This window comes from Marmota monax, unplaced genomic scaffold (genome assembly GCF_021218885.2).
Source record: "Marmota monax isolate L192 unplaced genomic scaffold, Marmota_monax_Labrador192_F-V1.1 WCK01_AAM20220418_F8-fsc00040, whole genome shotgun sequence".
Lineage (NCBI taxonomy): Eukaryota > Metazoa > Chordata > Mammalia > Rodentia > Sciuridae > Marmota > Marmota monax.
Window position 1 is genome coordinate 13685809 of NW_026692782.1, and position 27131 is coordinate 13712939.

The 27131-nt window shown below is 42.1% G+C and overlaps 1 protein-coding gene across 1 annotated transcript; it reads left to right on the forward strand.

Moving 5' to 3' along the window:
- Positions 1–14978: 14978 nt before the first annotated feature.
- Positions 14979–20252, forward strand: Nefm (neurofilament medium chain). Its single transcript, XM_046447794.2, has 3 exons — positions 14979–16096; positions 16714–16838; positions 18205–20252. The coding sequence occupies exons 1-3, from the start codon at positions 15023–15025 to the stop codon at positions 19748–19750; spliced, it is 2745 nt and encodes a 914-aa protein (XP_046303750.1). The 5' UTR covers positions 14979–15022; the 3' UTR covers positions 19751–20252.
- Positions 20253–27131: the final 6879 nt, after the last annotated feature.

A 27131-nucleotide genomic window follows, 5' to 3' on the forward strand; every position in this document is an offset into this window, starting at 1 on the left:
AAAAGATACCAGGTTGATAATAATCAAAGGTGCCCACCGCCTCCTTAGGGTCCAACATTCTTCTTCAGCTGTTTTCTAGGAGGAGCAGAGGCATAAATAGGACAGGTCAGGCTGACACCCAGCAGAGCAGGGGCTTTCCCCTGGCAACACCAGAGTCAGCAGATGTCAATCATTCAGGCTTCTGAATGAGGAGACCTGAAGTGGGCAGGTGGTTCTCCACCCCGGTTGACCCAGAGGCTGCCACCACCTGGAACAGTGGAGAGAGCTGTCCTCATCCTCAGTGAGGTCCAGGAGGAAAACTTACCCAGGCGAAGATAGAGTTAAAGCACAAGTTTCATGTTAGGAAACCAAAAATGTGAATCATGGAGACCGGTGCTCGGATTTCAGGCCAGGGTGATTGGCAGAGTGATGGTGAGACTAACGGAGAAGGAAGACTGAGAGGGACCACCAAGAGCTTAGTGTCCAGGGTTTGAGCGTTACAGATCAGCAGAGCACCCTGAGGGGTCTCAAGCAGTTGGAGGTGAAAATAAAGCACTGAGGGTCCATATATCTATAAAGATGTAAACACTTTTTCACGAAAAGTTTAACATTTTGCACTTACCACCTTAAGCCAATAAAAGTAGGTTTTGAACTAATAAAATATGTACCAGAATGTCCCCCAGATGAGTGCCCTCTATGTCCAGGTATGCCCAGTTACAGGGATGTATTTTATGACATGGGTGTGTTCCTCTCTCTCACTCAACTCCCTAACCCCTGGGCCACCTGGAAAGGAGAAGTGGAAGTGCATGGCGTGTAGTCTTTGGGGTTCATTGAAATTAAGTGATTTTTAGGTTTTTCAAGCTGTGAGAACTCCCAATATTTAAGTCGCATCATTGCTAAAATCATTTCCAAAATGACTCATCAATTTCGTCTTGACCATCTTTTCTTCTCTCCTTAAACCCGTGAGTTGCCCTTCACCGGGGTCCTGCAGTGATTCAAATGTTGGGTTTGGACTGTGGGGTATTTTGCTTGGGCCCCTTGGGTGTAGAGGTCAAAATGCATCCAGCATAGGTCTCTTCCAACCCAGAGACCTAGGAAAACGTCATAATCCTAGAAGAAGAGAAGCAACCTGTGAAGCTGCCCACCAGATGGCGGGAACACACCGGACATCACAACTGAGCACGTCACCCTCACCAGAGAGGGAATTCCTAGCCAAGGGTCTCATTACACAATGGTAGAAGTAGAAAGGGAGGTGACTTCGTCAGGGGAGGAAGGAGCTCCTCTGGTAAATGAATGCGCAAGGGTTGCCGTTCACAGCCCCGCGCAATCTCAAACGCACTTCCCTCGCCCACGCTCCCAGCCACACGCCCCCACTCACACACGCTCACCCTCTCCAATGCTCACAGTGTTGGATTCCAACAGAAGGACTTAGGGGGCTGAGGCTCCAGAACACAGGAAGACCCCGGGGAAACCCACCTGTGTTTTTCTGTCATGCTAACACTAGAGACCTACCCAGATTGGTGAACTACCATGAAAGTCCGAGCCAGGAAGAGCGCACTGGGATCCTGTACCAGCCCTGTGATTTAAAGCTGTGACGCACATCTTGAAACCTCAGTTTTCAAATCTGGAGAATGAGAACAACACTGCCCTACCATGTCAATGGGAGCAGGAAGTGAATGCCCACACAGTGTCCCCATCACAATCCACCTTCCTGTGTACCTGCTCCCAGGCGCAAAGGCCCTGCCTGACAACATCGCAATGTGTGTCTCCACTGTCACTTCAGAATGGAGGCTGGGTCTCACTTCTGATCTTCTGATAATGACCACATTGTCTAGTTTCTTATAAGAGAAAGTGGGATAGCCACTGCTTTGATTGCAGGAAGGCTCTCTACTTCATTGCTCTTACGATCTGAGTTAAGCTTTTATTTATATTCAAAAAAAACTGTGTGACAATATTGAGATCTCTGCTGGATGCATTTTGAACTCTCCACCCTGGGGCCTAAGGGAATAACCCACAGCCCAAGCCCACATTTGAATCACTGCAGGACCCCACCACCCAGTCAAGGGCAACTCACAGGTTTGAGTGAATGAAGAAAAGCTGATCAAGATGAAATTGACAAGTCCTTTTGGAAATGATTTGAGCAATGATGTGGCTTAAATTACAAATAACCATGGATCAGGGAGAAAATTTGTCTTTAGTGACCTAATTGAGCCAGGATAAGAAAGGGTATAAGGCACTAGAAAAATTGAAGAAATGTTTAATTTGGAGAGCTACAACTTATCCCAAAAGATGGTGGACAATTATCAAAAGTAGAACCAAAGAAATAATTCTTTGCACCAAATGAAATAATTCTCTGATAAGAGGATTATTATGATAAACTGAATAGAAAATAATAAAATAAATAACAACTCAGAGTGTTTCTGGATCTTTCCTTGGATTCCAGGGAGCAATGTATACCAAGAGATAGATAATACTACCTTTTTTAGTAGCTTTTTATTTACCCACCCAAGAAAACATTTAATTTTAACTCAGATATGAAGCCTCCTCTTGACAGAATGTTTTAGAGCAAGTTAATTTCCATCTATTCCGTGAACTTGTCAAAGAACGTGTCCTTCCTCAGACTCTACCATTTTCTTCCATTGATGTTTTCGGAGCAATGCCAACAAGGGCAAACAAGAAGGAGGCCTAGAAATGCTTCCAATCCCCACTCACCAGTACTTTGAAATCCTGTTTAATCAACCCCTGCCTCTCTCTCCAAGGTAAGGTTCCAACACTCACAGATATGGCTTGCAAACACATTGTCAGTGACAAGGAATCTGAGTGCTTCCAAAGCACTTTGGATATAAATGCTTAATTAAGAAAAATGACATGTGACACAGTTGCTATTTTTACCACCTAACGAGAACCCACGCACATTTTTCTAAAATAACTGAGTTACAAGCCAAGAAGAAATCACCCCAGATATTGAGGACTGCACTTTGAATTCAGAGGCAATACATAATCTGAACTCATTTCAACTGTTCTTGCCACCCAGGAATGGACAGGTACCTTGAAAGATACCAGTAAGTCTGTAAAGTTTCCCCTCCAAACCTCCTCTCCAACAAGAATTTCAAACTTCCCACAATTATTCCCAACAAACACTAGCAGTCGGCAAAGGACTTGCTTCCCTTTTCACCCTGTCTATGCAAATCAGCATAAAGCAGATTCAATGCATGATTTAAGCTGAAGCCCAGCAGCGAGTAAAATCGAAAGGGCAATCAATGAAATTGGTGAGAGCCTGTAAAGCCAGGTATGTGGTTCACACAGCATCCCAAAGGATTTTCCTTGGGGATCTAAAAGGTCAGAATCAACTCTTCTCTACATATTGACCGGAAGAGATCAATAAAAGGGAGAGGTAGTTTTCACTTTTTTCTCACCTTACTTTCCAGTTTACCATAAGATCACCAAACATTATTTTCCCACGACTGTGCATATAAAATGCTGAGATGCATAATCATGCTATCACTGTTCTCAATTACAATGGGCTCCATAAAGTTAATGTCGCTGCATCCCGTCTGCATAAACACGGGGAACAGCAGTATTGTGGAGAGAAACCCAGGGCTCCCTGGCCGCTGATTATCATTAGTGCAAACTAACCACCTCAAGACCCCGATTCCTGGCTCTGACAAGCAGGCTCTTTGACTTTGCTTGACCTGTGCTCTGGGCTTTGGGAAGGACTTCCAGGTGAGTGTTGTAGTAGATCAGGAGGACAAAAATCTAAACTTGAGTAGCCAAATTGCCAAAATAGCCAGGAAAAGACAAAGGTCAAAACCCTCTCTCCCAGAGTCCAGGGGAAGGAAAGAGTCTGACGCTCTCTCCTATTCCATTTATTTCTGTATAGACATATATATCTGTTTACAAAGCATTTATGTTACCTGTCATTGTTCAACACACTGTTGGAGGGAGATGGGAGGGTAAATTCGCATTAAGAAACGATTTTGCCTTTAAGAAGCCCAAAGTCCTATTGCAGGGACACGATTTATTCACGTGCTCAACATAAAGTAAGAGGAACCAGAATAATCACTAAACATGTATGCCTGGTTCTGAGCGACTTAAAGAAGAGGAGGGACGAGGCCATTAAGTCCTCCTGAGGAGGCAGAAATGCAGCTGTGGCCTAGTGGACAGATTTGGGGTAGCCTGTGAGTCATGGATGAGAACAGGATGCCCCACAGTATCAGAGTTCCAAGCGTGGTGGCCTCTGGCCCAGTCTATTCATTAATGGCTCCCTTCTGAATCTCGGTGTGGTGGGGAGCACCCTGCTTCACATCAGATACATGCATTTCCAACCCCAGCTCTGCCAGTGTGAGCCCTTTGAACTTGGTTAAATGTGAAATATCTTTACAGCTTTATTTTCTTTTGCATCAAAAGAGTATCGACCTGGTAGGGCTAATGAGATAATAAAATAAGGTGTACACACTGCCGGCTCATAGAAGAAATAAAAATATTAGTTGACTTTCACTTTAGAAACACATTAACAGTCACATCGGTAGGAAGTACTAGTGTTTATGCGCGCAGATCTATTCTTTTCTTCTGTAGCAATAGAAGTATGATTGGGCCCAGGCTTCCTAGCCAGACAGTGCACCTACTCGATTGCCAGGCATCTACTTGATCCACGTGATTTTGTTCCTGCCAGTGGCAGATAAGCAAAAATGATGTGTGTCTCTTCCAAGCCTGGACTTGAAAATAATCCATGAGTGTTTTTCTCTTCCTGCTTTTTGTAGCTTAAAACCCATTTTTGACCATTGGATGAGGTCATGGCCTCAGTATACAGCCAAGAAACAAGCTTCAAGGAAACTAGAACTCCAAAATGACAACATAAAACAAAACAGACCCAGGATCAGTACCAAATGAGGAATAAGCATCTTAGTTTTCTTAGACACTATACTCTTGGGCCTCTTTTACATCACCTTGGCTTTACCACCTAACTACTGCAAAATTTCAAGTTCTCCTTGAAAAAGTAGTTTCATTTTGATAGAGCAGATATTATCCCCATGTGGCAGATGAGCAAACTCAAGCCAAGGGCAGTCCAAGGTCACCCAACCTGCAGATACTCTCCTGTTCATTGGTACCCAGAGCCTTAGTCTTTGAGTTCAATAACTTTGTCATTTCTTATTTCTGAGCCTGTGAACAGAATTGTTCAGATTTAGGTGTTGGTGGAAGTTTGACAGGGTTGGATTTTACATTTCAAATATAGAACCATGATCCTAGATTTTAAATTGTGCTTCACATCACAAGCGGTTTCCATAATTATTGCTATTACACATGTTTCCACTATAAGATTGCAAGGAGCCATGGAAGCTGTAATTGCGACACAGAGTTCTGGAATCCAGGGCAGAAATGTTTGGCATTGGGGGTAATTTACACCCATAATGTAATTAAAAAGGAGGCAATTTGCATTCAGATTGGCACATTACAGTATATTTTTTCTGATTATAAAAATTTTTAAAAAACAAGCTCTAACAAGCAATAGGAGTGCTCTGACAATTAGTATTTTAGACAAGTGACACTGGGAAAGAGGACTTTGTAATCCTTTTCTGGAGTCTCAGCACTTGCCAAGAAAATAATAAGCTGTCTGTCAGATATTTTAATATGAAGCATGCTGTGATAAATAACTGTTTGCACCCCCCACGCTATTTTTGCTGAAAAGTATTTATAATTTCTGATTCTCACCTACTAATAGGATCTGCCTATACATAAAAGATTTGAAAGGCATAAACCTAAGCACTTGAAACAGAAAAAAATCCAAGTGTTATATTAACAAGGAAGTTAGGACTTAGGGTTATCAAAAAAAAATTCATAGATCACACAGAACCCCTGTGTGTGGTGAAATGAACACCAGACATGGGACGGAGACCTTTTCACTACCCAGAATTCCTCAGCCACTTCTTTTAGATCTCTGTGTCTAAGTTTCCTGCCTCCTCAAAAAAAGTGTATCATCTCACTTGACTGAAAGGAATAAGTAAAATGTTTAGGAAAAACAGTATACAGTAGGAACTCAATAAACACTCGTAACACTGTTAAAGCCTAAATAGAGAGAAAGAGAAAATTTAATAGTAGCTACTATTTATTGTGCATATTCTAAGACAACTTTATAAAAAGGTACTAGGATTGTTCCCACTACATAACAGAAGAGGAAACTGATGAACAGAAGCAATTAATGACCTTTGTCTGTGTAGTTAGAACCCAGCTTACTGTCTAGTCCCTTAAGAGGCTTCCTCTCCTGTATCCACGCGGGTGGAATTTCTGCTTTGTGCTTTGCCGGATACATCACTGGTGGCACTGAAATAAAAGAATTTTGTCTCAATTCAAGGATAAATGTGGATTCACAAGAGTTACATGTTCTCTTTACTCTAAGTCTCCAGTACTTCCACAAAGAGGAAGAATTAAAAGAAAAAAGAAAAAAAAATTGGAGTCACCTGCCCTGAGCAGTCCATCAGAGAGGCTCCTACAACCTGGTCCCGTTCACTTTCTTGCTATGTCTGTGTGCAAAAAAGCACTTCCAGACAGAAAGAGGAGGGGTGTCCTACTAAGTTAATTCACACACTCAGCCAAAAGGAAAAATGATTTTTGTTTTTTTATCTTATCATTGAAGTAATTGCCTAAAATTCCAACTGAATGGGTCTATAATCATCCTCATTCTAAGATTTTTACTGCTTACCTGGAGAGCTGAAGCATGTCAGTTTGCTTCTTTTGCACCCTGGGCATATTCTTGCCTCTCTGACAAGTCTCCAAACTTCAAGAAAGAGTTGGGTCCCTGGCCAGAGGGCACCTACCAGTTTCCCTGGCAGCCGGCTGGTCTCTGCTTTCCCCTCCAGGGTGGACTCAAGTCCCTAACCCTTGTCAGTCTTGGCTCTCTCTTTTTTCTGTGCTGAGCTCCTTGTCACCCCCCATCCCTGCTGAGGCAACCCACTCCCTCCATATTCTAGCTGCTTGCAACTCTTCGAGCCTCCCTCCTTCCTACCATGCTCAAGACTCACCTGACATGGCACCACCCCCAGACAGTAGTCCCAGGGGCTCTTCTACCCTTGGCAGCAGAGGGATCGTGGTCCAGGCGCGGTGCTCCTGTGACACCCTTTGTCTCTCTTTAGCTAACTACGCCTTCACTGCCTGAATCCTCCCTCAGACTGCCTTCATCCCGGCCAGGATCTGTCTCCCACAGGGCTCCTTACTGCCCAGCACAGTGCCTGAGACTGCTGGAAGAAAGTCTTAGGAGGAAAAATGTAGAACTTCATCCACAACAAATACTCACGGGCCCTCAGTATCAGGAGAACAATGTGCGAAATACAAATTCATGCGTACGGTATGGCTTGGTGTCTGCCATTTTGAATTTTATAGGTAGTCAGCGAGCTGGGACGCTAGGTGAATGAGAAGCAGTGTTGATACCTAACTGGACCACAAGCAATGAGCTCCAGGGACCAAGAAATGGAATTCAAACCTGGAAAAAAATAGGAAGGGTTTGGATAAATGGAGTTTCCTAGGACCAGATCGTGGGAGTGCAAACAAGATGGACAAACCAGAAAGAGAAGCCTCCCTGTGATGGGATGGGATGGGATGGGATGGGATGGGATGGGATGGGATTGGGATTTTCAACAAACACATGAAGGCCTGATGTTGTCGCAGCCTGCCTTGTGCATGAAGGCCCTTGAGCACCTTGTCCACTCTCAAAAGCCAAGAGTGCATCAGGTTTACAGGGCACATGGAACATGGCAGAGGAGGGGTCACGTGCACCATCAGGAGGAAGAGAAACCCTAATAAGCCATATGGAATGAGTCACAGTGGCTGAGGAAGCCATTTCATCATGAGGCAGCCAGGCCCTAATAATTTTATGTAATCCAAACCGAGGAGCTGATTGCCACCGTGACTTCTTTTCAAGGACAACTTTGGCTCAAGAAAAATGAGAAACAGTTCTCTTCCTTGACCCCATCTGATAGTGCAGAAACCAAAGCTGACTTATGCAGATGAAAATGAGGGTGAGTCGGAACACTTTATCCCATAAATAACAAAAATGGATTAAGGCCGACTTGTCTCTAAGCAACCCATAAAAACCGTCACATAACCCTGATTTTAGTATATAAAATAGATGACCAATACGTTCACTTAAAATTATTCATGGCTGTCTCTTCACTGTTTCAATATATCTTAAAAGCTGCTTCTTTGCCAACGGCCCCATTTTAAACTTTTACTAATGAAGACTGTGGGCCAAGCTCTTTCTATGGCCAAGAGTCAAATGCTTATTATTACATCTCTCAAAGTAGGTTCAAATAGTTTGACATCTACAAAAGAGAAAAAAAAAAAAAATATATATATATATATATATACACACACACACACACACACACACATATGATTAAAACATTTCATTTGAATTTAAATGCATATAAATGTGTATAAATACATTAGTAAATAAATGATATAACACACGGGGCTGGGGTTGTGGCTCAGTGGTAGAGCGCTCGCCTAGCACTTGCGAGGCCCTGGGTTCCATCCTCAGCACCACATAAAAATAAATAAAATAAAGGTATTGTGTCCAATTACAGCTAAAAAAATGTTTAAAAAAAATGATATAACACATTAACATGTAGCACAAACTAAAACTTTCTAAAAACTGAGTCAAAAGTGCATGTAAATTTCAATAATAAATAGATACCAGATAAAACAATAGGTGCATGATCAGGGATGTTATCCTCAGAGCGTGAACTAAAATGAATGAATAGATGCTCTTCAAAATTACATAGAAAGTTAACTTAGGATAAAATATAACAAAGACAAGTAACTCCAAGTTTTTGTTTTTAATGTTTTAATAAAGTTATAAATCACAAAACAATTTTCATCTGAGAAGATATCAAAATGTTTTATTTTTATAAAACTAGGGGGAAAAAACACAAATGCATAGTGTGCTTTGGATCTTCATAACATAACCTAACAGTTAAACAATGAGCTTTACATAGAGATTTTTTTAAGATGGACAGCATGGCCTTCTGATGACCATGGTGAGGCTCTCCCTCTAAGGTTGAATTCCTCAAGTCCCAACTTCATTCCACCATCTCCCAACTGTGTGTACACTTAACCTCTCTATGCCTCTGTGCTCAATTCCTTTTTTTCTACAAAATGGGTAGTAGTTATCTCAAAGAGTCATGATGATTAGAAGAGATAATCCAGCCAAGTCCTGGCACAGTGCCCAGCATAAAATAAGCACTTAATAAATTCAGTTATTAATTTAACTATGTTGTTAATATCACCATTTATCTGCCTCTTCTCAATGTTTTTAATGTAGATTGAAACTGGATTTGACGCCCTACCAAAGAATTTTTTTTTTTTTTTTAACATTAGCACTAATGTCAGAAAGTCTGAATTCTAGTTCCAATCCATCCCTTACCAGATGTTCGGCCTTGGACAAATCCTATAATCAATTTAATCAACTATAAAATGAGAGTAATAATTTGCCCTCTACCCTGTCTACCCTCAGTGTTCAGGCCAAACAAGAATAACGTTGTTTTGTTTTGTTTTACTTCTTGGATGTAAAATCATTGTTCACATATAAAAGTCTCATGCTGTCAATGACGATGATGGCTTTGGGGTTCATGGTATCATTAACAGTAAAGGAATAGAGTACTTGGGCCTGCCTGGGCCACGCTACAAGTTACTACCTCCCACGGCTACACACTGCGGGCCACATAACAGCCAGGAGCTTCCTAATGATGTCCATCTCAAAAGACCAGGAAAAAGGCAGACAGAGAAGGAGAAAAATTAGTATCAGACCAAATTAGGCTTTCCTGATTTATTATTATTTTATTATTTTCTATAACTTTATTATTCTTCATCTAAAGGGCCTTTAAAAATCTTCCCTTACAGAAAAAAAAAAAAAAAAGCAAGGTAAATACCTGGCTAGAACCCAGGTCTCGTGGCATACAGTACATACTTTCTCCTAAAAATAGCAAATTACATATTCAAATGCATTTAGTTTACAAAACAGAGCATGGAATCATATAAACAGAAAAATTCCATCTAGATTTATATTACAGAGGAAAAAACAACTAAAGAAAGTACCTACATCATTGTCTCCTGGCATTTTGTCAGCTTCTACCTTCAGTGTACACATATATTCATTTTAACCGCAAAACTGAATAAAGTATTCTAAAAGATGTGATGCAGTTAGCAATCTAAGGGACAAGAGCAGATGATGATGGCGAGCCCATGGATCATGAAGATATTGCTTTTCAGAATTGCCAAGATTTTGAAAAGAAGATCCCATCCGGGAAAGTAAGATTCATTCATTAGGTGAGACTTTTTGACTTTACATCCCTGGGTTTAGCTGTCTTCAGAAATTTGATCCATAGATAATAGATCCTCGATCTGCTAAAGTTGTTCAAAGTTCATTTTAATTACAGGTTTCTAAACAAATAATTATGCCTCTTGCTATGTCTCAGGCATTGGTAAGGTTGGAATTAAAAAATGCTGTATCTAAAACATGGCTGCACTGGTGCAAAGTTACACGCAATGCAGAGTTTTAAAAATTCAAGTGCAGAGCATCAAGATCTGCCACTAGAGGAAATGCCAAGGTGATTAACAACACGCTGAAAATTAATGCTGCAGTACTCTTTAAAAGACATCCACTGAACTTTATTTTCAGTATCCTCTTTAACAAGGCTCTATTATTTTTTAAAATTCCAAGTCTTCCTCTTCTGGCTTTCACAGAACTGATTCACCGTGGCAGAGTAAAACAAGAACTCAACAAGCTCTGTTAAAGCCAAGAACTACATCTTTCCACATAAAATATGAAATTTCCAGAGAGAGAATTTCAACACTGATTCCGTTGTTATTTGGAACACATAAAGATTGAATGCATTAAGTTTTTTTTTTTAAACTTCAATCCACTTTCTAAACTCAGTAGCTAAGGGAAAAATAAGACAATATTCAATGCATAAAATATTTAGCAAGAGAAACAAACCCCACTTCGGTGGCTTAATGTCAGAAAAGGGACACTGGTCCAGATGGATTTGTTTTAATTAAAAACAATAGGGACATAAATACATGCTCCAATTTTCCTGATAAGAAACAGCCTTTCTCCTCTGAGGATATTTTTATTTTGTTTTAAACATCTGAAACAAACAACAAAGTTAAATTGGCTTTTAAAGTTTGACATCCCAAGCCTCAAGTAGAAAAGTATAACAGTTTCCTTTTCCCTTATGTTCTAGTTCCAACGGACTCAGATCCTAGCCTCCTACGTCAACAACCCCTTAAATAATCAGCAAAGGACAATTTATTAATAATTATTCATCATGAGTTTGAGAATCAGATCCCAGGCCAAAGGTTCAGAGGCAAGACATCACAGGAGGCTGGGCAGAAGTAAGAGAGCCTCATCTTGGACAGATTCAGCCTACGGATTTGACATTAGAGGCTGCCTTCCGGAGCCTCATGCTTGCTGCCGGGTCCCTACATCCTATCCTCCATTTCTATGCAGCCAAAAGATATTTTTTTAAAAGAAGAAATATAAAGAAATAGGGAAAGAAGGGAGAAAAATGCTTAACTATTTTATCTTTGTTTTGGCCCAACAAAAAACACCCTTATGCAAAAAGTATGGCCCATTATCATTAAACAAACCCTAAAACAACTCACAATATTAACTTCAAGTTAACAGTTGCACTTTACCTACAGAAGAAAGGTAGAGGTTGGAACATGCTTTGTATTTCTCTATGGGAAGTGATTTGAAACAGACTGTATCTTATGAAACAACAAAGCAGAGACAATTTCATTAAAACTCTTACATCTAAATCATGTGTAACTTCCCTGTTTAGAGTAAATTACAAATTCTACAGTAAACTCAATTCTGTCAATGCAGCATGGTGAAGTTCGACGCAGCATTTCCATGCTTATTTTCTCTCTCATTAATATTTTAATAAGATTCTGTAGATTTTTTGTCATTGGGTTTTTATAAAAAATAAAAAGTACAAAAACATTTCTATGAAAAAATATTAAGGTGGTGCATGTACTTCAGAAATATGAGACAAAATGGGAAGAACGTTATAGCTTTGGGTAAAGAAGTTTTGACACTAACTTACCAATGGGAATAACCTTCAAATCACCTTCAGGAGAAATGTTAAAGTGAAAGGGTCTAATTTAAAATGAAACATTTTGTCACACGTAGCATTTTTCTTAAGTGGGAACAGTTTCTCCTTAATAAAGTGACTGTTACAATCCCCTGCATTATCCTGCACAGCCCAGACTGAACCGTACTTCAGGTGACATTGAAGTTACAATTTTAAGCTTAGAGGCACTAGATTTAGCCTAAGTAATTGGCTCTGATTTTGTTTGTACGCATCTCTTTCTCCTCCCTCTGTAACCAGTTGGAAGCTTAACAATTTTTTGAGCTAGTTTAGATACAAGGAAAAACAGGCTAATTGTGAAATTAGACATGTGTTTCCTTGTAAATGTCTCTCTGCAGAGTCATCTCATTGCCAAAGCCCTAAAGAAAACTAACAGCTGAAGCCTGCCCGGCAACCATGTGCTTCCGTTGTAGAAAGCGCTTTCAGAGAATGTACAACAAGAAACTGCCAGGGTTTTATATATTTTAATAAAAGCAGGAAGCAATACATAACTAAAGTATAATTTCTGCATAATTAGCATGTAGTATTCGCTAGATAGCATCCTGCTGAGTCCAACGGTGAGATCCAGGACTTTACAGAGGCAAGGAGAGACAAGGAGTCTTTTCCTTTGTTTGTCCATATGAAAATCTTGAATTTATAACATTCACACGTCAGTCCCCATACTCTGTCACCTGTCTTAACAACTTGAGGCACAGGTCCTCCTTGCCTGAGAGATAACCAACACTCAGCATCTGGGAGCAGCCTTCCCCCCTCACAGCCTGCAGTACTGTGGTACCACATTAATGAAGCAGAGCTAACTCCCTAAATTCATTCCTTCTTTTTAAACTCTCGCTTTCCTTTTAACACAAATGGGCCAAGAGAGTATATAAAAATTAAAAAAATAAAACTTCTGTAAACCTAAACCTTTTCTGATTACTTACTGATTCATGCAACCCTGACATTTAATAAAATGGGGGCTCTAGCAAAGACGTTGTGAAAAGCTTATTTAAGTCTGGAGTCTGCTTTATAAGCAGTGGGTCTCTTCTCACCTATAACAAGCATTTCACACTTGGTCACTTGTGCTGTGGCCCCCACCCTGTCATTAATCTAGTATTCTGCCCTTCACTTTGCCTTGCTTTGTTCTGAACTTTTTTATCCTGAATTACCCCCAAAGCATTATCCAAAATAAAGGCACATTTTGACAGTTAGAAATGCACTAGAGAAGAGAAAGTCTGGGTAGAGTCCTTGTTTAAATAAACATGTTTTAAGATATGGAAAATCCATACCAAACCATTCACTAAAATCTAAATGGAGGAATATATGACATTTTAAATGGAAGGGGAAAAAATACCTGGGTTTATTCAAGGTTATGATGAGTTTATTTGGCAACTTTTAAAACTAAAATTATTCAGATGTCCTTTCAATCATTGCAGTTACACATAAGAAGTATTGGATTTAAAGATGAAAAGGCAATTGTTTGTGTTCAAACTTAACATAAACTATATATATATATATATATATATATATATATATATATATATATATATTTACTTTTCATCTCAGCAGATTTCAAGCTCCCCTTTCCAAGGTGTGTGAGTGTGTATACATATATACACACATATATGACCTTCAAGTTTCAGGCCTCGTATCTCCTGATTTCCTGCATCATAATATGTTAGAAAATTCAAAGTGGGCTCTTCAAGTGTATATATTTCTTTTAACTGACTTTAATGAATTTTGGTTGTTTTCAAAATCTGCAATCTGTTCATTGTGCCAACCCTGCATTGCAGAGAAGTCTTAGCGTGGGATTCCAGCTTGGCTCCTGCAAACAGAGTCACTACACACAGCCTTTAATTGTATTTACTCGGGAGAGAGGAGGGGGAAGGGAGCTCCCTCCCACCTGCCAACCTGACAATCAAGGCCCGACTAGAAGCCCACCTGCTAGCAGAATTTCTGACGCGGGGCCTGGGCGCTGTCCTAGGTGCTGCCGGCGCCATGAGAGCACAAGCGCCTTACCTTCTGCCCCTGCGGAAGCTGCGGACGTCCCCCAAACGTTAAGCAGAATGTAGTGCCATATCCCACTTTTAATACAAGTCACTACCCCGGCCTGTCTTCTTTGTCCCCTTCCTGGAGCCTTCAGGGCGACCATTCCTCAAGGTCTTTTTTCCTTGTAGACACAACTCTGCACTCATCTCCGGCTGCCTTAAGACAAGGAGTGGGGGAAGGGGAGGGAGGCAAGGGGAGATGAGCATGGGGGAGGGGAGAGGAGCGGACCTGGGGGGAGGGGAGGGAGGGGACGGGGAAGAAGAAAAGATTGAAAGAAAAAGGTCCCGGGGGAGTAAGGGGCTCAGAGAGTAGGGCGGGGTGAGTGAAACTGACCAAGGATCGAAGTAAAAGGAGAAAGGGGCCCACAAAGACGCAAGGAGTGATTAAGTACCAAAGAGGAGTTAAAGCAAAAAGTAACGGAAAGGGGGCAAAGAAGAGAAAAGCGAGGGGCTAAAGAGGTGGAGAGCAAGAGGGTCCGAGGAAGAGCTGCCCAGAGGGCGGGAGTTACTAGACAAAGAAACGGCGTTGGGTGGATAGTCTCACCAAGGTGAAAAATGTAATCTGAAGGTGAAAAATGGAGAGAAGGGGATTGCGGGGTCACCAGTGGTCTAGGCCAAAGGGAAGCTAGGAGAGGGCCCGGGACGCGGGCAGCAAAGTGCGGGGTCCGCTGCGGCGCTGGCCCACGTGGAGCGGGCGCTGAATCACTGTTAAGCCGGCTTCCCCCTTCCCCCCGGCCGGGTGCCCGCAGTCCCCGCCTCCTCGGCCGCCGCCTCCACGGGGCGGGGCCCTGGCCCGGGACCAGCTCCGCGGCTATATATGGGCTGCGGCGAGGCCAGCAGAGCGCTGTGACAGCCACACACCCCAAGGCCTCCAAGATGAGCTACACGTTGGACTCGCTGGGCAACCCGTCCGCCTACCGGCGGGTAACCGACACCCGCTCCAGCTTCAGCCGTGTCAGCGGCTCCCCGTCCAGCGGCTTCCGCTCGCAGTCTTGGTCCCGGGGCTCGCCCAGCACCGTGTCCTCCTCCTACAAGCGCAGCGCGCTCGCCCCGCGCCTCACCTACAGCTCGGCTATGCTCAGCTCCGCGGAGAGCAGCCTCGACTTCAGCCAGTCCTCGTCCCTGCTCAACGGCGGTTCCGGGGGCGACTACAAGCTGTCCCGCTCCAACGAGAAGGAGCAACTGCAGGGGCTGAACGACCGCTTCGCCGGCTACATCGAGAAAGTGCACTACTTGGAGCAGCAGAACAAGGAGATCGAGGCGGAGATCCAGGCACTGCGGCAGAAGCAGGCCTCGCACGCCCAGCTGGGCGACGCGTACGACCAGGAGATCCGCGAGCTGCGCGCCACACTCGAGATGGTGAACCACGAGAAGGCTCAGGTACAGCTGGATTCTGACCACCTAGAGGAAGACATCCACCGGCTCAAAGAGCGCTTCGAGGAGGAGGCACGGCTGCGCGACGACACCGAGGCGGCCATCCGCGCGCTGCGCAAAGACATCGAGGAGTCGTCGCTGGTCAAGGTAGAGCTGGACAAGAAGGTGCAGTCTCTGCAGGATGAGGTGGCCTTCCTGCGGAGCAATCATGAAGAGGAGGTGGCAGACCTGCTGGCCCAGATCCAGGCGTCGCACATCACCGTGGAGCGCAAAGACTACCTGAAGACAGACATCTCGACGGCGCTGAAGGAGATCCGCTCTCAGCTCGAGTGCCACTCTGATCAGAACATGCACCAGGCCGAAGAGTGGTTTAAATGTCGCTACGCCAAGCTCACCGAGGCGGCCGAGCAGAATAAGGAGGCCATCCGCTCAGCCAAGGAAGAGATCGCCGAGTACCGGCGCCAGCTGCAGTCCAAGAGCATCGAGCTGGAGTCTGTGCGCGGCACCAAGGAGTCCCTGGAGCGGCAGCTCAGCGATATAGAGGAGCGCCACAATCACGACCTCAGCAGCTACCAGGTAGGAACCGCGGCTGCGCATGCAGCCTGCGCCAGCGCCAGCGCCGCGCGCCCCCGATATTTGGGCGCGCGCCCAGGCGCCCTCTCTGTCGCGCTCCCTGGTGGCCGCTCGCCAGTGCGCACGAGCGGCGCACACCCAAGTTAGCGGTGGTCAAGAGTCCTAGCCCCTCTCTGCTCCACCCAGCTGTTTGGAAGTCCTGACCTTTTACAAAAACGTGCTGCTTTTCCTCAATCACTCTAGTTTTCTAGCACTTTTCAAGTAGGGGCACTTTCAGGTAGTTGATAAATAAGAAACTTATTAGCATAACTCATTATACAGAAACGCATGTATTCTCTCTCTACTTTTCCGGCAGTGATCCCAAGAGCTCTCAAAATTGAATTCAGCCCAAATGGGGAGTGAGGAATAGGTCCGCTAAAGAGATTCCACAAGCGTATTTGTTCCCTTTGAGACGTGTCTTACTCTCACATTGATTTTGTTTGTTGGAGAAAGGGGGCGAAGCAATGTCTGAGAGGTGTGCAGAGCTTCAGGGAGATTGGGGTCGGGTGGGAAGGGGACAGCAAGTGACTCTGAAGAGTCGCTGCTTAGAAGGATGAATCCATAGAGACTCTTTGTTTCAGGATACCATCCAGCAGTTGGAAAATGAGCTTCGGGGAACAAAGTGGGAAATGGCTCGTCATTTGCGGGAATACCAGGATCTCCTCAACGTCAAGATGGCCCTGGATATCGAGATCGCTGCGTACAGGTAGGGGCTTGCTGCCCACGTGGGCAGAACCCTAACCGCACTGCGGAGGCCATTCAGGCAGAACCTGCGACACTTAAGTTAAAGCAGGCAGGTTGCAGGAGTCTCCTTGCTTAATTAAGAATTCCTTGAGAATTGCAAATGTGGTTTTATCACTTTTTAATCCAGCTTTTAAAAACGTAAATATAAGTTGAAATGAAGTGTTCTGAATTTTGCTCGAAAGGGGGTCACCACCAATTGATTTCAATATCTGTGCATACATTTTTGTTTTAGTGACAAATATTTTTGATTGCTAAAGCACAAGTGAAATCTTAGTTTTTAGTATTTCATGTGGGTTTCAGCTTTTCAAATCTGTAATGTCAAGGACAAATACCAGGACATTCTATTTCTCTGTTTCTCTATTACAGCTTACTATTGCCATCATCTGGCTGAGGATAGATTTGATACATTAGAATATAGATACATTTATTTTTACAAATGTAGATAATGTAGATGTATTATATTTGTGTTAGACTATATGATTTAGATTATATATCTATATACACACGTAGATATATATCATGTATTATACTTACCTACATATATCTAGATCTAGCATTTCATATGAGAACAGGAATATGTAGAACTAACTATATGATCTGTTTATAGATAGATCAATTACAGATCTCCTAATTGATGAGACCTTGTTGTTGATGACTAAATTTGAAGTACAAAATCCTTGATCAAACAGTTTTTCCTACTACCAGTAGGTAAATATAAAATGATAAGAATAAACTGCACTCTCTTTTCAAGGAAGTTAAATCATGATATTAAATTGACAATTTTGATAAAAATCGCAAACCAACTTATAAATTGATACATCCATATTAGCACCTAGCTATAATTTGATATAGCTTTACTTCTAAAATGTGCTTAATAGTTTTGTGAAATATTTTGAACATTATATTTGTTTTAAAACAATGAGTACATATCCTTGAGAGTCCAAATGCTCAAGAAGGTCACTAATGGTTTGGGTTTTGTTTTGGGGGATGGTGGGGGGTGGCTGCTAAGGAACTTTTTAGCATATTCATATTGCACCAAATGAACTGCTGCTGCAGACCAAGGCTTTGGCGGCTGGGTGTGGTTAGTGGACCACTGGGAGTGGTTAGTTACTGCAGCAGGCAACCAACCGGCTGGCAGTTCAGAAGAATCTGTCTCTTGATGACAGAGTATAACAGTGAAATGACAGCAGGCCCTACACTGGCTCGATGGAATGTTTTCCTTATGTGATTCTGTTTATTCAAAAGCAGCTACTACAACATTACCCATAATTAGTGAGGCTCAGAAGGCCGATGAGATTTCGGTATGTCTTGTCTTCTTTTTTCCTTAGAAAACTCCTGGAGGGCGAAGAGACCAGATTTAGCACCTTTGCGGGCAGCATCACTGGGCCTCTGTACACGCACCGGCAGCCCTCAGTCACCATATCCAGTAAGATTCAGAAAACCAAAGTGGAGGCTCCCAAGCTAAAGGTGCAGCACAAGTTCGTGGAGGAGATCATCGAGGAAACCAAAGTGGAGGATGAGAAGTCCGAAATGGAAGACGCCCTGGCGGCCATCGCCGAGGAACTGGCAGTTTCCGCGAAGGAAGAGGAGAAGGAAGAAGAGGCGGAAGAAAAGGAAGAGGAACAGGAAGCCGAAGAAGAAGCCGCACCTGCCAAAAAGTCTCCAGTGAAGGCTGCAGCCCCTGAAATCAAAGGAGAGGAAGAGGGGGAGAAGGAGGAAGAGGAAGGCCAGGAGGAGGAAGAGGAGGAGGAGGAGGGTGCCAAGTCCGACCAAGCTGAAGAGGGAGGGTCTGAGAAGGAAGGCTCTAGCGAAAAAGACGAAGGTGAGCAGGAGGAGGAGGGGGAGACGGAGGCAGAAGCTGAAGGGGAGGAAGCCGAGGCTAAGGAGGAAAAGGCTGAAGAAGTGGGTGCCAAGGAGGAGCTGGGAAAGCCAGAGAAGGCCAAGTCCCCGGCGCCCAAGTCTCCAGTGGAAGAGGCGAAGCCAAAGGCTGAAGGCGAAGTGGGGAAAGAGGAAGACCAGAAAAAGGTGGCCAAGGAGGCCCCCAAGGAGGAGAAGGTAGAGAAGAAGGAGGAGAAGCCAAAAGATGTGCCAGAGAAGAAGAAAGCCGAGTCCCCAGGGAAGGAGAAGGCCGAGTCCCCAACAAAGGAGAAGGCTGAGTCCCCAGCCAAGGAGAAGGCTGAGTCACCAGTGAAGGAGAAGGCTGAGTCCCCAGCCAAGGAGAAGGCTGAGTCCCCAGCAAAGGAGAAGGCTGAGTCCCCAGCCAAGGAGAAGGCTGAGTCCCCAGCCAAGGAGAAGGCTGAGTCCCCAGCCAAGGAGAAGGCTGAATCCCCAGGAAAGGAGAAGGCTGAGTCCCCAGCCAAGGAGAAGGCCCCAGAGGAGGTGGTCAGCAAAACCCCAAAGGTGAGCTTGGAGAAAGATGCCAAAGAAGAGAAGCCTCAGCAGGAGAAGGAGAAGGTGGAAGAGGAGGGAGGGGGTGAGGGGGAAGGGAGCGACCAGGGTGCAAAGGAATCCAGGAAGGAAGACATAGCGGTCAATGGGGAGGTGGAAGGAAAAGAGGAAGAGCAGGAAACCAAGGAGAAGGGCAGTGGGAGGGAAGAGGAGAAAGGCGTGGTCACTAACGGGCTAGACGTGAGCCCCACAGATGAGAAGAAGGGGGACGACAGAAGTGAGGAGAAAGTGGTGGTGACCAAGAAGGTAGAAAAGATCACCAGTGAGGGGGGCGATGGTGCTACCAAATACATCACTAAATCTGTAACCGTCACTCAAAAGGTCGAAGAGCATGAAGAGACCTTTGAGGAGAAACTAGTGTCAACTAAAAAGGTAGAAAAAGTCACTTCACACGCCATAGTAAAGGAAGTCACCCAGAGTGACTAAGATTCGAGTCCATTGCAAAAAGGTTAAGCCATATGACAATTTCAAAATGCATGTGATTGACAGCTTCAAAACAGAACGGGTTCTCCCATGGGGGCTCCAGACATTGTATTTTACTTTGTGCAATATGAGGGAACTGCATGCAAGCTCAGGGTGCTCCCTCCTCAGTCTTTGGGGGATTCAAATGCATGATATTGTATGTACCTGGGGAATTTGCCAATTTCCCAAGCTGTTGGAAGGGGGGCGCTCAGGGGGGGGATGTCTTGAGATGTATTATGCAAAGTACCAACTGAGCCAAAAATAATAAATGAAACACAGAACTCTCTTAGCCTTAAGAAAGCTATATATGAATAATTATGTTTACCTCACTGGTGCATTGAAAATGGACTTTTGTTCATGGGAGAACCTCGCTGACATGCACAGTTTGCAACCTTATGTTGATCGATGTTAAACGTCACAGCAGTACTTGCTCAATAAAGGTCATATTGGAAACATAGTCGATTGCTTGATGTTGTGTCATTTCACAGTGAAATCTCTGCAACCTGAAGCTTTCTTTCCCTGAAATAGATCATGGGTGGGAATTGTGAGGGAACTAGACTTGCTGAAGGTGTTTTCGGGTGTCCAAATCTTTATTTAACCCAAGCCTCATTCTAAAAATTTTAAAACTATATTCCTGCGATAGAAATAAAAGCACTTGATTAAAAAAAAAAAAAAAAGAGGTTTGGTGGGATAGAAGTCTCCCTGTTTCCATCTCCAGACAGAACTCAGAGAACTTCAGATGGGAGGAGCAATAACAGGGTTTTTCCTTGTGCCTTGGGGGTTAGTCACAGACCAAGGGTACTGTGGCATTAGCTCTGTCCAGAAGGAATAAGGCTAAAATCACTAACACACCTCACAGGACATAGCCACGCCCCAGGGTCATGCTCACACATGCACACACCTGAATCTCTGGTTCTTGATTTGGCCAGTAGAGAGTTGTATTTCTATTGTTTTACTAATGGGGAAAAAACAATGTCAAAAGTAAATAAAGCACCCTCCTTGAGAAAAGAAAGACAAAATTCTCTGACACAGGCAATAAGTGTTTTTAGACCACAGAAATCCTGCATTCCCTTTTCAAAATGTATTTGCTTTAAAACTTCACAAGTGTTAATTAGGATATTACCTTTTGCAAATGCTAATTTTTATTATTAATAAGATCAGCCCAATGATATAATCCTTAAAATGCTTTTTAGTGGTCTATCGAGATATTCCAATTTTAAAGCCTAAAAGTAGCCAGGAACATCACTGTTAATGGCAGTTTTTGCCGTGATGACTCCTAGTCATTTAACCATTCACAAATAATACAATTTTTTCTATATCTACATAACACCTGTACAATTATTTATTTGCATCTTTTAAAATGACTCCTTTTATATTAAAAAGTTAATTTTTCTGAAGTAATAATGTCCATGATACCCAAGGTAAAACAGGATTATTTAAATATAATCAGGAAAAGGGACCCTGTGTTGAATTGAAAAATAAAAAAGAGCATATTGGAAGGATAGCAGGTAAGTTCTATAATGAGAAGATCAGCAGAGGGAGCAGGTGCTGAGAAGGAATAGCCTCCCAGAGACAAAGGACACTGGAATCATCACATATGGGTCCAGTTGAACTCAAACTTCAGTGTTGCTTCATTGAAATTTTGTGTCATATATTTGTCTCCTATGTTGAGCACCAAAAGGAGGAACACCTTGACTGACAATCTCACCAAAACTGACTCCAATGATGGAAAAGCAAGTTTCCCCACAAAAGGTCGAGAACTGTTATCAGAAATGAGAGCAGGGACTGTACATGGTCTGTATACATTTTTTAAAATATCTATTAAATATACAAATATTACTATAAAAATCCCCTCTTGCTCCTAAAATCATCTCACTAAATGAGAATACTTGTGCTAGTCTCTGGAGCATAAACACCCCCCCCCCCACATACACCCTTTTGTAGCATATACTGTTTAAAAATGGTAAGATCAATCAACATAACTCTCAAAACCAAAAAATAAAGACTTATCTCATCAGCACTAACTTTTTCAGCTCTTTTTTCCCCTAAGAATACTTCTATGTATTCTAAAAGACAAAATCATTATTCTGAACTCTTTAAAAATAATAGAACAACATTCTTTTGATGTCATGCAAATATTTCCAAATAAATCCAATTGCCTGCTTGATTAATGAAGTCAACAGATGTTACTAAAGACTGGGGTCTAGAAATAACAATGGTCTTCTTTTCCAGAATTACTTATTCTGTTGTCAATGCCAACTGTTATACTATTATTTAAAGAGAAAGCAATTTGAAATTCATGTTTCCAAATATATTGAGTGATGACAGGAAGAACCGGCATTTAAGCTAAGCACAAACCAGGAAATTAGAGTACCCTCTCTCTGACTGCAGTCAATATCTGTCTTCAATGCCATTAAGCCATTGAAAATTAGAATTTCTACTTCGCCAGTAGATTGCTTTAAAGATACTATTTCATTTTATATAATGTGAAATATCTCAAAGCTATTTTTTCTCAATTTTTAAATATAAAGAAACAAAAAAAATTAAAGTCTTTCTCTGGGTCACACACACAGTAGATGATGGACCTGGGATTTTACACAGAGTACATACTCCTAGCCCCTATACTCTGCTGCCCCTCCAGCACATCCGAGTGCCACCTCACTTTTTACTGAAGTTCAGTTGTGGTCATTTCTTTTTTTGTCATACTGAAAGAAAGTAAACAGAATCATGCCTTCAATATGTCATTTGTTTAAATATATCTTTAGTTGTTGATGGGCCTTTATTTTATTCATTTTTTTATATGCGGTGCTGAGAATCAAGCCCAGTGCCTCACACATGCTAGGCAAGTGCTCTACCACTGAGCCACCACCCCAGCCCTCAATATTTAATTTAACGACCGTCTATCTTTTCACGGTCTATGGCACTGTGAGAATAACTACTTAGATACAAAATATGCAGTGATTCCTTCTACCACACAGTTTGCAATGCACAAAAATGTGGCAAATACTTTTCTTACAGTAACTTTTATATTCAATTTTTTTAAAAAAAGGAAAGTGCTATTTCTAGTGCATTTCTTTCTATTGCCAGTCAGTGCAGAGACAGTATTAAAACATGAGGATATTCATTTCCACAACAAATAGGTTGGTTGTTCCAGTTTGGAACAAGTTCTTTTTTTCCTAGTGGTTTATATAATTTACCCAAAGGAAAACAGGAGCTATTTTTAAGTGAATTGTTTTTTTAGGTCTACACAAAATTTCTCCCTTTCCAGGGCCCCTCTAGAGGAGTAGAACTTTGACAAAAGTATTGGACTAGAGTTCAAGTCCCGATCCTAGACGGTAAAGCTGTGTATCTTGGGACCATTGCTGCCTCATTTCCTCAGCTGTGAAGTATGGCTGCTGAGGCAATTCAGGGAGATGACATCCATGATAGTACCTAGCACTGTCACAGGCACATAGTAGTGCTCAAAAGCATTTGGTGAATATATTCAATTTTAAATTGGATCAAAGCTATAAGTACAGACTTTAATTATAACATAAGACATGAATTGTTCCTTTAATTTCCTTACATGTGATTTCAATACAAATTCTAATTACAATGTTTAAAAAGTGATGGACATATCTGTGGAGGTATATAGAACATAACTATCTGAAACTAAAAGGAAGTTATCCTCTTTTTCCTGCAAGTTTCTTTCTAATCAGGGCTGTTTAGTTGTCTCTGAATTGGACTTCTGAATGGCTTAAGTCAAATTGCAAATGTAGAACTCATCAAGTCTGACAAACAGCAGGTATCACTAAATAGAAAATTCTCACTGCCATCGTCATTATTACTACTAGTTAAAAATCAGTAATGAATACAGTCATGTTATTTTTATTAGATTGTTGTGTCTATAAGAGATGCAACCCACTAGAATCAAAGTGTGGAATATGATATGTCAAGAAATTTGTAATGTTTTGAACAACCCACAATAAAAAATTAAAAATAAAAAAAAAAAAATATTAGAATTAATAAATTCAGTAAAGTTGCAGGATACAAAAATCAGTAGCATCTCTTTATGCTAATAACAAACTGTCTAAAAAGAAATCAATAAAACAATCCCATTTACAATAGCTATTAAAAAATACCTAGGAATAAATTTAACCAAAGAGTTGAAAGAGAATGAAAACTAGAAAATATTGGTGAAAGAAATTGAAGGAAGATACAAATAAAAAGACAGGCCATGTTCATGAAAAAAAAAAAAAAAAGAGATGCACACAAAAGCTCAGCTTTAACAGAGGTCAAGAAGTGGAGGAATAGATATCTTTGCACTAAGATTTACTTTCTATATGCACATAGAATCACAGCATCCTCGAGGTTGGATTAGCTTCTAATATTTAACCCACTTTTCTCATGTCTACAAGGTCGTTTCCTAACCCACAGCTGAAGATCCACAGGGACAGGGCGGCACTTTGTGGAAAGCTATCCCAACCAGCAGCTTTGACCATTTGCAAGGTTTTCTGTTGGCTGCTCTAATCTCTGACCTCACCTACCTTTCACCCACTGGTGCAAGTCTGGGGAATCCTAGAATTCCTCTTCCCTACTCCCCGGAATGGATGTTCAGAGAGATGAAGACCTGGGCCCAAATCCAAACAATTCCTAACAGTAATGCCAATTGTATTTACTACCTACCAAGAGGTTTTAGCACTTTCTCTATAATGAATCATTGAATCCTCATAACAAATATATATATTATTATTTTCATCACTATTTTCTGCAAAAGTTTGGGCAAAAGGAACCCAGGTCCTTCTTATATCACACCCATGCCTTTTCTCCTATATATTTTATAGACTAAGAACAGCAAGTATATATAATTATTCTTGCTCATGCTTGGAATGCAGCTTCTACCTGTTGGGCCTAGACTGTCCTAAATGGTCCCTATTCTCCAGTTTTTAGTTTGTGGAGAAATTAACTGACTTTCAGGACGTACTACTCTAAAACATTGTTACATAGATGGCAGAAATATCACAGTCAACAATCGGTTCCCCTGGGTGACAGTGCAGGTTCCATTATCCTGTGCCTGCGTATACAACATTATTTTGTGGAATCCTCTTTACCAGAAATAATATAATATATTAAGATTCCAGTTGGTGCCTGAGGCATTACCTCTCTCTCTCTCTCTCTCTCTCTCTCTCTCTCTCTCTCTCTCTCTGCCTTTCTTCATTTCTCAGACTCCTAAGGAGGCAAGGAGCTAGTAGATAAATGCTTTCCTATTCACCTGCAATACAGAACTGGTTCCACAGTAGCATGTATCTGTCATCTTTGACCAACACTTTGTTCCTTAACGATGGTGACAAGGGAAGTATCTAGGTTGGATCTAAATAATGGACTATCAAATGAAGTTATTTCCATGAATCAGCAATAGAAAACATAAAAGCATGCCTTGAGTGCAACATGTCAGAAATTTGGACAAATTTGGATATGTCATTTCAGTGTGTCACCCACTGTCATCTGTTACTCTCCTAATTTGAGATTAAATTTCCCCTGCTAGGCATTACTGATTACCAAGCTTAGTAACCACCATGTCCCTGTGAAAGCAGTTAACTATGTCCACCCACTGAGTTCAGTCCCTTGGCAGATTAGGATGAGTGTTACAATTAGCAGGAAATCATGTGTGCATGACATTTGGAGAGCTGAGGCCCATCTCCATTCTTCATCAGTCACCCAAGAAATATGCCACCAAATCTCTCAGAAGAAGAAGAAGCAAACTGCTTTGCCAATATTTTGTCAGGGATATGCTCAGAGACTTTTCTCCAGAAAGCAAATCCAGAGATACCAAGAACAAAGGCAAAGAAGAGAAAGTAAATGAATTCACCCAAAGTAGCTGCTTCTTCCTCCCATTTATTAAAAAGACATGAATGAGCTCTTACTGGAAAGAAAAAGAAGACTGGTTAAAAAATGAGAATGGTTAATAGCATTAAGAGCTCGTACCTTGCCTATATTAACACCCTATAACTCCATGTGTCACCTAGAAAAAAAAATGTATATATGTGCATATGTAAAATCCACTGCCAATTAACACTCCATCCATGGCAGGGTTCACCATGCCATTCCTGAGACATTTCATGACACTGGCAGGGAAGACCCACAACCCTTTCCATCAGTACCAATACCTGCCCCTCTTGGTTCTCCAAGACAGCAGCAGCACAAACCTCCAGCTTGTCTGTACAAAGGCTGAGTCTGAAATGTCACATGGGTAACCTCTTGGGGTACCACAACCTCTGTTTCATGTTATTTCCTTTGTTCTTCCCTCCAAATCTGTGCAAGAAATCAAAACAATCCTGGAAGAACAATACAGCTTTTAAAAAGATAGATTTTGGTGTTCAATTAGGTCTTGGTATCAAGAGAAGGGATCTCAACTACTCCATATCTCATTCTCTATAAAAATTATTATTCCAGATTCAAAGAGGCCCAACGTGCAGTGCCACCAGCCAAGGCAGAGGCCCCCAGGGCTGTGGGCTAGGCTATTCCAGATCTGAATCAATACGAGGGCATCTGACCAGCCTGGAGAAAGAGACCATGATAGAAAACGGATATAAGGGCAGCAGGTGATCAGAACACGGCTGAGTGATGGGGCCAGGAAGCCCAGCATGAACAATTCAAATTCCAGTTTTACCCACTCAAAACCAGGGCTCAATGAGGAATTTTAGAACAAACCCCTGCCAAGAAAACCAGTTTCTTGAAGGAACCAATAGCACTTCCTTACTCTGGGCTTTTCTCCTTTAGTATTGGATGTGAGCAAGTCACACATGGTCACCCAAGAGGCGAGTGAGACCAGACCAAGGGTCTGTGCCCAAAGAATCAGAGGCTGCAGGAAGGGAGGCTACTGCAGAAAGCTGGTTATGTGAGTCTGCCACAATAGTGATGTCCTCCTCTACAGCAAAGCCATCGAAACATCTAACGCTCACTCTCCAGTTTAGAAAGTCGCGTCAGATGTGCCATCCCGTTTAAGTCTCATGATATGTAGGACAGATATTGAGATCTCTCTTTTCAACCTGCAGAAACAGAAGCTGAGCCATGTGATTTATCTACACCAGAGGAAAGTCACCAGTAGGCCCTGCTGTAGTCTCACTCTAGGATCCTTTGTAAAGGAAAAGATGTTTTACTCTTTAAATTCTAAGCATAACAAATATTCATTGTAAAATACTGGTGTTATATAATATGGACCCACATTCCTGCCTCCTCAGATTACTATGATATTTCAGAGCATTTCCTTCCGAAATACCATGGTCAAATTGGATATGGCTGTGATCATTTTGAAAATTTCATTGGTAACTCATTTTTTTTCAATAACAATAGATTATAAATCCTT

Coding starts and splice junctions, on each gene's coding strand:
- Nefm (XM_046447794.2), top strand. CDS start 15,023: ATGAGCTACACGTTGGACTCGCTGGGCAACCCGTCCGCCTACCGGCGG. Junction 16,097..16,713: donor ACGACCTCAGCAGCTACCAG/GTAGGAACCGCG, acceptor TCTTTGTTTCAG/GATACCATCCAGCAGTTGGA. Junction 16,839..18,204: donor ATCGAGATCGCTGCGTACAG/GTAGGGGCTTGC, acceptor TTTTTTCCTTAG/AAAACTCCTGGAGGGCGAAG.